Source organism: Phlebotomus papatasi, chromosome 2 (assembly GCF_024763615.1).
Source record: "Phlebotomus papatasi isolate M1 chromosome 2, Ppap_2.1, whole genome shotgun sequence".
NCBI classification, from domain to species: domain Eukaryota; kingdom Metazoa; phylum Arthropoda; class Insecta; order Diptera; family Psychodidae; genus Phlebotomus; species Phlebotomus papatasi.
Genome location: NC_077223.1, coordinates 3,289,502 through 3,302,108, shown reverse-complemented (window position 1 = coordinate 3,302,108; position 12,607 = coordinate 3,289,502). Strand labels below are relative to the sequence as shown.

Here is a 12,607-nt window from a genome sequence, read left to right as displayed (position 1 = left end):
TGTGAATTCCAGACTGTTTTGGGACACACTGTGCACGACGCTCTGGATATTTTGACCCATCCAGAGATTCCACTGAACAAGTTGACAAGAAAATTGTGATATTACAACGATTACAACATTTTTCAAGAAAATCTCGAAGAAAAACACGCACTTCCACAGCAAAGTGAGACTTCATCAGATGTTTTTTGTTTCGCTTCTGTCAAATCAAACATTAAGCCTAAATTTGCTTATGGTAGGTGTGATTCTTTCATTGTCCATACGGTGCGTTTTAAACATTTTTCATACAATTTGCTTTGTTTTCAAGCGGAGTTTTCCTCATTTAACTTTAAATTAATCACTGGTAATTCTAAGAATCACTGATGTTCAAAAAATGTTCTGTAAGACAGATGCGAAGTATTAGAGAAAATACGAGGATTACAATAGGTGTGATTGCTTCTTTCTGATTTGTGCAGTGATGAAACTAGACTGTTTAAGGTAGATGTGTTTCTTTTGTTGCCACTTCGATGTATTTCGAGTATTTTTCATAAAATTTTCATTGTTTTAAAGTGAAACTTTCCACATTTCATTTTAAATTGATGGCTGGTCATTTTTGAAATTAGTTGTGTCCGAAATATGTTCTGTAAGACTGTTTGGAGGTGTCAGAGAAAATCCGAGGATTACAATAGGTGTGATTATAAGAGAATCACACCTAACCGAGCTCTGAACTGACTGTCAGAATGCAGGGAAAACATGGTTTTCCGAGTGTCAAAAAACATGTGTTAGAAAAATAGCTTAAAATTGATCTTTTAATGCGTGATACCTTCTACAAACAGTGAAAAGAAGTAGATGAAAGTTCCATCTAAGTAGTGATGCCCAAATTTTTGTTTCCGGTGTAACGTTTCCGGGGAAAATGAGGCTTACAGGGGTTGGAAGAAATGGTATGAAGCATTCCGGTACCGGATACATTCGTAAAAAATGCTACTACATTTTCATTTTCCTGTAGAGGAAAATCCAAGGACTTCCAGGAATTTTGTGAGGCAGAATTATGAACCCAATAAGTAAGAGATTTTTTTGACATAGTGATATAATTGATTCGGTTTGCGTGGCATTCAGTAAAAAATCTTAAATCTTGGATTCCTTTTTTAGTACGAAGGTTCAAAACCTTCCCCTACATCACGAGTTCAAGCACTTCGTAAAGCCTGTCAAGCTAGCTTTTTTTCTCAGGTTTTTCGCGTTTCGTGCAACGTTGTTTTGAATTTTTAAGTTAATATGTTTCGTGAACATTTCTGAGGCAATTGCCACAGAATGCATAGAATTCTCCATATGAATGACCCCTTGAGGTAAAACAAATTCGAAAAGAAGTATTTCGAATTTCGAAAGATCGCTTTTGAATTTGGAAGTTTTTCGAAATTAACCAAATGTGTCCCTGGTGAAAAAAAAATGTTCTAATTATGTTTCTTAATGGAAATCAATGCCTGCCAATCAGAAAATAAATATTGTGAGTCTGTGGAACTTTTCAGCCTGAATTTGCTCCAAAAAGCCAATGACTCATATCTTTTGAGGAGAAGCAATTGAAAATTCAATTGTACATTGACACAGTTTTTTTCTTTATCCAGCCAGAGAGAGAAAATGATCCAGTCACTTTTCCGTGATTGAAATGTTAGATTTTCTGTGACGAAGAGTGAGAGTATTTTGAACAAATACAATTGACCATATTGTTCACTATCTAACATGACTGTGAAATGAATTTTTCTCTTATCGTGGTGGGTTGGAGTTGTGTTGAAAATTATTGTTAAAGTGTGCGTCAATAACTGGCAGTTTTTCACGGAATATTCAACAATTCGGACGTTTTTCGTATATGAGGCAGAATATTGCACTAATCCATCAGTTGAATTCTTACAAAGTTCTTTTGGATGACTTCTTTTTCGTGACAGTGATTGGGCGATAAATCATCTTTCCGCGCCCATTTTCACGTGAACTTTTGAATAAGTTTAATATATTCTTCAATTATTGCCAATTTGAATGGGTTTCCGAACATTAATCAGTTTCTGCATATTTGCTGGCAGTTGGAGACATTTCAGAGAAATTCACTTTGTGCTGCTATAGACAAATTCCTCAAATTTTTTTCTCTCTCAGATTTCCTCATAAATTCAATGGAACTTATTTCTGGGAGTTGGTCTTTGAAATTTTGTTAATGCTTCCCAGTTAAATGTGACAGTAAAGTGGACGAAAAAAAAAGTTGTTAGTCGTAGAACTAAGAATGGAGAAAGAGAAAAAATGAGTGTTGATCGAATTAGAGGATTTTTATGCTGGTTATTAACCTTTTAACACATTTAATTTTATGACATATTTCAAGCTGCTTTATTACTTCTACAAGAATTGATTAACTTTACAGCTTGTCTTTCTTTTTTTTTTAAATTTTTTTTCAGTGCCATTGATGATAAGGATACCGCTTTGGAGGGTGCTGAAAATTCCAAAAAGGCTGAAAATCATGCAGAGAATATTCCCTTGAGTTCAAATACCAAAATGGAGAAATCTAGTCAGGTAGGTCTCATTCATTTTTTTTTCCTTTTGCAAAAGCGCACCTGATAAATTTTTATCACACCAAAATCATTATTTGCCCTTATCACTTTATCACGCCAGTAATCTCTTTCTTGATTGAATTTATTTTTGGGAGGGAAATCAACGAGCAGAATTTATTCTGTTTTATCCACTTTGAAGAAAAAAAGCTTTCACCAAAGTTCCTGTAGTCGAGACACAAACAATTTTATTACATTTTTCTACATTGCCGGGAAACTCTGTTAATAGAACTTTTCCCATGATTCTCGCAAGAATATATTTTACACAATTAAATTAAAATCGTTTACCTGATTGAATTTCCAAAAGAAAATCATTAATTAACAAAATGATAAGATGCTGATATCAATCCAATGAAAGAGCAATGATAAAGTGGAGATAAATCGTTGAAATTGTGATGTGGAAATTGCGGGAAATTGCTGTGGAAAATGGCAAATTCAACAGAGAATTGAGGGAAAGCTTTTGAAGTTTTACAAAGGGAGAAGGTTGCGACGATTTCAATTCTCTTTGTCCACAGCTTTTTGTGGCCAAACACGCATTTTAAAGGTTTAACATTGCACTGAGAAAAAAATCAGCATAGAAAAATTTCTCTACAATTTCTGGTGTATTATTTACCTATTAACCCTTTACGACTGATGAAAGGGATTTTTTTATGTCAATTTTTGCTAAATAAAAGGGTGGTAAACTCGTGACTTAGATGCTATACTTCAAAAGTGTTTTCGGATCATTTACCGTTTACCGGTTCTCAACCGATTTTAACCGATTTGTAAATAACCCGAAAGATCCCACAAAATAATTTTAAGAATAATAAAAAAAAATGATTTTCGGACAAAAATTACTTATCGGTTCACAAGCAATTTGAATTGATTTCAAAACATTTCCCAAAATCACAGGCCTAATATAGGGGAGACCGGGGAGGTTTGGGACACTTTTTCATGTTTTGACTTTGAGACAGTATTCCAAAAAACCACGATAGTGTATTACAATTTTATGCGATCTATAGGATACCTATAGGTATTGACTTTATAAAAAGTATTCGATAGAACTTGGAAAACAACTGAGTTTTTAGGGAGAAGATAAAATAATTAACTTTACGCTTTGTCCCAAACTTCCCCGATGTGGGGCAGTATGGAACGCAAAAGGGCATATTTGGGACGCGTTTTTTCTCGCATAATTTGCATTATTGGAGCGCGTTAATTAATTTTAAGTACTGTATTAAAAATATTTCTAATCAAAATAAAAATGTGAAATCTTTTTTTTTTCATACTTAGAAATTAATATCAATTTAATTTGTACAGTAGATTCATTTATTGTCAATCAGTTATTTAAAGTATTTTCTTATTGTATTCTATCTACCTTTCTTTGCTTTTTTATTCTAAGTATTGCAATTATGATCATCAAATTCCACACGCGAGTAGATTTTCTTGCAACTGTAAGTTTTGAACTCACTGACGGATTCCTGTTTGATTTTACGACAACTGCTTAGTACACAGTTTTTCCTTATTTCTCTGAATAAGCTCTCGCCTTGCCTTTTCTCGAGAACTTGTGAGAATTTTAGAGGATATTGCTCGAGAAATTTTCGGGAAAATAGCTTTTAACGGGATTGAGCAAAAGTCGAATATTCTTTGGAGAATAAATTATTGATTCCCAAGACATTGATGATTTAATTGTCCCTGTAAACAACTGCTCAACTGGTAAAGTTTGCACAAGATGAAGATATTCAGTAGAAACTGGGCATTACTCTTCATTTTGACAATAAACAATTGCATACCACCTACAATCTTGTCGAAAATCAACGTCCCATTCATCCCCTTTCAGGTGTCCCAAACATCCCCGCGGGTAGTTTTGGTAATTAAAACCTTTAAGTAAAAAACAAGAGTGTATAATCTCTGAAACTTTTATAAAAATATGTTCCCAGATTACATTGCTAGCTAATGAGATAAAAAAGTTTTGATTATATATCGCTGATAAAAAATATAAAGAGCAAAAATTAGAAATCAAAAAATACAATTTTTTTCAATTTTTAAGAAAATGTTCATAGAATTAAAACAATAAAACTGAGGATATCCATTTTTTTTAGTCAAGATACATCTTAATATTGTCTACGATTGAGTAGTGGTTAAATCCGATTTATTTCAAAAATTAATGAAAAAATTGCTTTGTCCCAAACCTCCCCGGTCTCCCCTAATTGAATTTCAAATTGGTTATCGGTTATGAACCTGTTCATTATCGATTCAGAACCGATTGGAACCGGTTCAGTTCTATCGGAAATTCCAAGACCTTTCCAACAACCTGAAACATGATACCATTCGGTTTAAGCTTTGACTTTGAAGAACCGTTATCAGGAACGATATTTTCATATAATTCCGAAATTACCGTGTGGCCTCTAGAGTTGGCGACAGCCGCACCGACAGACGGACAAACAGCGTGACGACATTTCGTCAGTTGCGCCTACCTCTGTCGTATCTGCATTTGTTTTGTATCTGCATTCGGTCCAAGCTACAATAGATACGTCCCCTCTTGCGTGAAATGTTGACACAAAAGAAATGCAGATACGACAGAGGTAGACGCAACCGACGATTTCTCAGAAATAGTCTGAAACGCGAAAATTTATTAAGAAAACTGGGTAGAAATTTTGGGTGAAGAAAAAATCGATTATGTACTACTTTCCCCGTGGAGTTTAAGCATTAAAAGTATTTTCGCATCATTTATCGTTTACCGGTTTTCAACCGATTTGAACCGATTCATAAATCACTCAAAACATCGCCCAAAACAGCTACGGAGTAATATATTTTATTTTCAGAGAAAAATTAGTTGCTGACTCTCAATCGGTTCATTACCGTTTCAAAACCGATTAAAATTGGTTTAGGCTTATTAAGAATTCCAAGACCTTTCCAGAAGGTCTAAACATGGCCTTTTTGGTTGAGAAATACACGCTCAAAAGTCTTTTCAAGCTTTCAAGCTTGAAACAGAGCTAGGTTTTTCAGACAGAGCTTTCGACACTGATCGTGTCTTCCTCAGTCAGTGGCTGTTGGAGGAAATTTTTATTTAAATCGTAACGAATTTTTCAATTTGAATTACAAGCTTTCTATCTTACTGCTTGATTGGTCTTTTGTTTATTATTTTTTTCACTAATTCCTTTACTTTCTTATTCATCAGTTTTTAATTTTGGTTAGGAGCTCTAGAAATTGGATCATTAATGGAATATTTACAATTATCTACATATTTAAAAGTGTTAAAACAATGAAAAGATAGTAAAATTAAAATTTCATTATTTTAACCATTTTAACACTTTAAAATATGTAGATAATTGTAAATATTCCTTTAATGATCCCATATCTAGACCTCATAATCAAAATTCAAAACTGACGCACAAGAAAGTAGAGGAATTAGTGATATAAATCATAAACAAAAGACCAACCAAGAACCAATGAGGAAGACACAATCCTCCCGTTCAATAATTACCTTCCCGATTTGAGAGATCTCTCCGGTTGAGATTTTTCCTGTACCGATTCGAAGGTACAGTAGACTCTCTCTCAATCGTGAATATGGGGTAAAATGTCATCCGGTTTAGCGATAGAATTTAGCGTCAAAGCCTTTGTAAATTCCACAAAAAGTGCTCAATTATAAAGAATCACGATAAAATAGGAAGAACTACAGCGAATTTGAGCAAATTAGCTTCATAATTAATCGTGAAAACTGTCAACAAAAGTTTTCGCCCGATTGAAAAAGAGCCGATTGAGTGAGAGTCTACTGTATATCAGAGAGAACTTATCCAAAAAACCCGTTGGAAGTTCGAGTGTTTAAACCGACGTGTTACACAAAAGTGAGCAAGTTCATTTAGAGGACATGTATTTTAATGAAACTATAATTCAAACGTTCTGCCATCCTGAAATTCCGCTAAAGCAGCGGGTTATACGAACTTGCATTTTAGCCTTCCGGTGGATTTTCGAATAGGTTTGGCTTGGCTTTGGAGTGGGTTTTGTCTCTTCGAAAGGTTATTATTCATCTTAAATTCTTTTTTGCTCCCTTATCCTTTATCATACTTGCTCCTTGATATTTTTGTGTTCAATTTGAAGCTTTGAACAGGTCCCAAATCACAAGCCAAAATCCCGAACTCAACAACCCGAAAACCAAAAGTCCGAATGGCCAAAATTCTGAAAACCAAAATCTCGAATTCTTAAAAGTGTCATAGTTACTCTCATGATTGCACCCCTGCTTGCTCGAGGCAAAGGGAAATTTTCTGTATCTTGGGAAATTATTCTAAACATTATCCTGCATATAATTTTATCCCTTTCAGGATTTTGAACATTCGAGATTTTCGCTGTCTCCGATTCAGAAACGATTTTTAGGATCGTACGAATCATGGAAATTTTCCCAAAAAATTCATTTTGAGGTTTGGGACATTTTTGGGACAACATTAGAACTGTTTTAAACTGTTCGAATAATCGTTGGAAAAACAAATTCTTAAAATCCTTTTAAAGTGTAAACAAGTAGGAAAATAATCCAAACTTTTTGTTCATAAAATTCTGTCCCAAAAGTCCCAAAATCCCTTGCTGGATATTTGTAAATAGTCGGAACCTTAATAAGATTCTTGATGAACTAGTTGCGGTGTCTAATTTTGCGAAATTGTATGCCATCTAAAATTAGTGAGTTAGTTTGCGAAAATTGCTATTTTTGTACGCAGTTGAATTTATTTTGATTGACGGAAGAGGCTTGAGTACACTCAAAATAAAATCGCAAGGTAGTAAAACAATTTGAGAGATCATTTGGTGAAATAGCATCATGATAAATTTATATATAAAATTGCTGTATTTATTATTGAGACCGTTGCACAAAGTGAAGTACATGAAGTATATTTTCAAGCTTCTCTTTCTCAATATTTTTATTTGAGAGTGGAGTTTGTGGAGTTATTTGTCACTCATCGTTAGACGATAAGATAAATTATTGATATTTTTATTTCTATAAATTGTGGCTTTTCTCTGTGGTGAGACATCAAGGCAAGAACGGTCTATTGGTCTCCTCTGAGGAGACGCCGGGTATTTATTTTCCGTAATCACCATGATGACAATTTCGAGCAACTCCGCTTGCGTCCATCGTCAAATTGAGAGCGAGAGTGAATTTCTGTGATGATTCCTTTGAGAAGAATCTCTTAAGAGGTGATCTTTAGTATTTCACGAAATTTTCATAACTAAAGACTGTCTGACTGGTTTAAATTTAAAACGATTAAACTTGCGCGAAAAAAAACACCGTGGGAAAATTCAAGAGAAATATATTGCAAACTTTATTTTTTTTTACGTTTTCGTTTTTGTGACTTGAGCATTTGAGGATACTCCCCTAAAGTGGTACGTGAATTTAGAGATATTCCACCAAAAAAAGGGGGTGTGCTTTCCGTCGTAAAGTGGAACGTGATAGAGGAAGTGGAGAGAAGAAGAATTCAGACGGAAATAGAGGATGTCAGTTTGGATGACGTATGTGAATACAAGAAAATCATCTACAGCTAGAATTCAACTTCGCAATCCATTTGTATGTTTTATTTCTCACTTCTATCTTTATATTATTTTAAAATTTAAATACTTTTAAATGTCTGTCTCAGAATATAATTTATATGTAGTGGGATACAGAGATGATTTATTGTTATTTTCTGCACTGAGAGAAAAAAAGATATGTATCTTTGTAAATTTTACTTTAACCAGTTCTTTCATGGGGATTTATATATTTTCTGACTTGTGGAAATAGGCTCTGGAAAGCCTAAATACTTCTAGTGTCATTCCAATTTATAGTTTCCCATTCCACTAATATTCCAGTCTATTCCAGTGATAACCTGTCCTGTAAAATTCTAGCCATTTTATTAAAAGTTTTAACACGATCTTCAAGCTTGCTGAAATTAGGTCTTGGAAATATCTGAAACGTCCAGTGACATTCCATTTATAGTTCCCCATTCCACTAATATTCCAGTCCATTCCAGTGATATCCCATTTCTTATATTACCCTTTTTTTGTAAATTTCTAGACATTTTATTAAAAGCTTCAACATGATCCTCAATCTTCAATAATTGAGTATTAGAATAACTAGAAATTTCCAGTGACTTTGCACTGGTTCCATTAGAAATTTCCCATTCCAGTTAACTTCCAGTCCTTTGTTAAACAGCTTCATCACTACCCTTAGAATTATGGAATTAGGTCTTGGAAATATCAGATACTTCCAGTGATATTCCATTTATAGTTTCCCATTCCACTAATATTCCAGTCCATTCCCGTGATATTCCATTTCTTCCATTTAACATTTATTTTTATTTTTTGTAAATTTCTATACATTTTATTAAAAGCTTCAACACGATCCTCAAGCTTCAATAATTGAGTATTAGAAAAACTAGAAATTTCCAGTGCTTTGTACTGGTTCCATTAGGAATTTCCTATTCCAGTGGACTTCCAGTCTTTTGTTAGACAGCTTCATCACTACCCTCAGAATTATGGAATTAGCCCTAGGAAATATCAGACACTTCCAGTGACATTCCATTTGTTCCATTGTAAATTTCAAATTCCAATAAGCTTCCAGTTTGGTTCCATTACAATATACAGGCTTATGGAATTGGACATTGAAAAGATTAAACACTTTCAGTCACAAATCATTAATCCAATCACAAATTTCCCATTCCAATGAATTTCCACACAATGAATTTTACGGAATGGGGCATTGGAAAGACTAGACCTTTAAAGCAACATTCCAATATTTCCATTGAAAATTTTGCGTTCCTGTAAATTTTTAGTCGATTGCATAAAAGTTTCATCATGATCCTTACATTTATGGAATTAGGTATCGCAAATATTAGACACTTCCAGTGACATTCCATTGGTTTCATGGTAAATACAGCTTTTCTGTAGACTTCCAGTGCATTGTTGACAATTTCATCACGACTCTCAATATAATAAAATTTTGTCTTGGAAAAATTAGACACTTCCAGTCACATTGCGTTGTTAAAGAAATTTGGTATTGGAAAGATTGAACACTTCCAGTCATATTTCAGTGGATCAATGGCAAATTTCCCATTACAGTGAATATCTGGTCCGCTGATAAACTATTTCATCGCAACCTTTAGACTTATGGAATTGGTTATTGGAAAGACAAAACATTTCTAGTGACTTTCCAGTATTTGCATTACACATTTCCCATCCGAGTATTTTTTCAGTCCATTGCTGAAAAGTTTCATCGATCCTCAGATGTATGAAATTCAGTATTGGAAAGAATAGACACTTCCAGTAACATTCCAGTGATTTCGTTGTAAATACACAATTTATGTGAACTTCCAGTGCGTTGTTGACAATTTCATCACGACTGTCATAATAATAAAAGTGTGTCTTGGATACATTAGACACTTCCAGTCACATTCCATCTGTTTTATTGCAAATTTCCAGTTCGTTAATAAACTATTCCCATTACGGCGGGAAAGTTTGAATACTTCTAATGATATTCCAGTATTTCCATTGCTAATTTTCCATTCGAGTATTTTTTTCAGTAGATTACTTAAAAGATTCATTATAATCCTCAGATTTATGCAATTTGGTCTTGGATATATAAAACACTACCAGTGACATTCCATAGGTTCCATTGCAAATTATCAATTCCAATAAGCCTCCAGTTCGCAGATAAACCATTCCATTACTACGTTGGGAATTAAAGAATTCGGTATTGAAAAGTTTGAACCCTCCCAGTCATACATCATTGGTGCTATTAGAAATTTTCTTTGAAAGATTCATCACAACCTTCAGATTTATGAAATTGAGAATTGGAAAGGATCGATACTTCCAGTGACTTCCACTGGTTCCATTACAAGTTTGCCATTGGTTAATCAGGTGAAAGAGAAGAGAAAAATCATCGGTTCTTTCAAGTAAACTTATAATCCTGTGCTAAACGGTCTTTTTTTTACCTTTTCCAAGCTCTTATATGGAACACTATTAATGGCATTGGACATTTTCAGTGCTTAGTAAATATTTTGATTACAGAAGTTGAGATTATAAAGAGTCTCAGCTTAAATTGAAGGATGCGAAATGAAAGTAAAGTAAATGACTGATTCTTGTAATCAGTAACTGATTATAAGTAACATTCCAGGATGAAACGATTTCGATAAGATTGATATACCTTGAAAAAGATTTTTCTTAAACGCTTAAAACTGTTTTAAAAATGTTATCAAAATCGGTTCCACGGGTTACAACCTGGAATGCTTAAAATTTTCTATGAAATATCCGTTTGAAGGAATGACAGAGGCTCTTTGAGATTTTTGCCAGAATGCTCGCTTAAGAAACTTTTGAAAATATATTCAGAGATATCTATAAAAAAATGAGGGAATTATTTCCCAGAGTCACTTTATCAGGGGACCTTAAGAGACCTCACGTCGTTATCTTTTACCGTTTGGTAAAAGATCCACGACGCGGCACTCCCGTTGAACGTCCTGTGCTGTACCGCTGAGCCAGCGCTGCATGCAGTCCCATACGAATTTTCTTTATTATGTGCTGCGTAAGGTGTCATTTTCAACTTTGGGGAATTTAAAAAAAAAAAAAATTAACCCGATTTCGCACTTTTTGAATATACCACGTTTAATTTGATGCCTTTATGCGTAGTTGAGCAAAGCCCCAGACGAATCTGGAATTGATGACTCGAGTACTTCCCTTGTAAGAAAAAACAGATAGACGACAGAACGTTACTCTCCAATTCTAAAAATTCCAAAATTCTAGAATTTATTAGTGAAAAAATTGCTTTTAAAAAAGGCAAACATTTAAGCTCTGGGATCCCTGGTGGTCAGTAGTTTGAAAGACGTATCGGTTGAACTAAGTTCAAATGATGCGTTCTGAGATAATTTGGCCAACCGGTTACTCCCATTCAGATGACAGCTGTCAAAACTTTGAATTCTTAACTGTCATTTTCATTCTATTATCCTGATAATGGAGAGTTCAGTGTAATTCTTCCAATACGAGAAATAATTCGATGCAAACGAACGGATCTCTTGACATAATTATTATCACTTAAGTGTATACTTCGGGAGAAGAAGTTATAAAAAATCGATGAAATAGAACTCCTTGTCAAAAGTGGAATTATTTGACTTGTGGACGATAAAATGGAAAGGATGAATCGTAAGCCAAAGGAGATTTGAATTAAGGACATGTAGATTCCGGATTTTGGTATACCATATTGACTAAATCGGAATAAACTTGTGTGAAATTCGTAGTACATCACGTTTCTTTATAGCTCTTCTGCATAAGTAAGCAACATTCTCGATTTCTCTTTGGAGTTAAAGAAACAAAAATAAATTGCCATGATTGATAAAGGGTTTTTACATCGATATTAGTCCTATTGGGAGTCGCGTCGTACCTAATTAGAATGTATAAGCAAGAGACAAACAATAAAATGTGTGTTCTTGTGAAGTTTTTCTCAATAACAAGGCAGACAGAAAAGTTGTTCTCCAATGTTGAGAAATTCAAGCTTCGTGAGGACAGAAAATAATAATAATAATCTGTTAGAAATAAAAATTGCAGCATCTGCTGAAAGTTGTCTTATTTTCTCCGGACGTTTCATCTGTTCACTCTTCTCATGAACTTTTCCAACCAAACTTTTCTTGTGTTGTAATTTTTTGTTGTTGTTGTTGCTTTAGCTGGTTGTCTCTCCGTCCGTGTGTCTCCGTTTTCCGTTTGGCATCAAACAAAAATATTAAATAATGTGCAAAAATAAAATATATATGTGATACTTTAGCATGTACCAACAGAAAGTAAATTACGTGATCACTAAACTTTTTCTCACAATCTTCCCATTTTCCCATAATAATGTTGTGTTGGTAAGCAACTCTTCTGCAGTTCTTTTCGTTTCAGCACCCTTTTCCTCCTATATAGCACATTCTGTCTCAACTCTATTGTCAAAACTCTTAATCATATTTTCCTTCAAGATATACAAGTATATTTTTTTTCACTTTAAACTCAGAAGAGGAGAGAATTTGTAAATGCAACAAACACCCTTAACAAATTTTTTTTCCAAACTTTCTCTTGTGCATTTCATTAGGAAG

General features: G+C 33.9%; 1 protein-coding gene across 2 annotated transcripts in view; it reads left to right on the top strand.

Moving 5' to 3' along the window:
• The window catches only part of LOC129802165 (pleckstrin homology-like domain family B member 1), a 67,976-nt gene that overhangs the window by 44,683 nt on the left and 10,686 nt on the right, over positions 1-12,607 (top strand). For both annotated transcript variants that reach the window (XM_055847784.1, XM_055847783.1), the window contains exon 6: positions 2,409-2,523. In XM_055847784.1, coding sequence (XP_055703759.1) covers positions 2,409-2,523 — 115 coding nt within the window. The remainder of the gene's footprint in view (positions 1-2,408; positions 2,524-12,607) is intronic.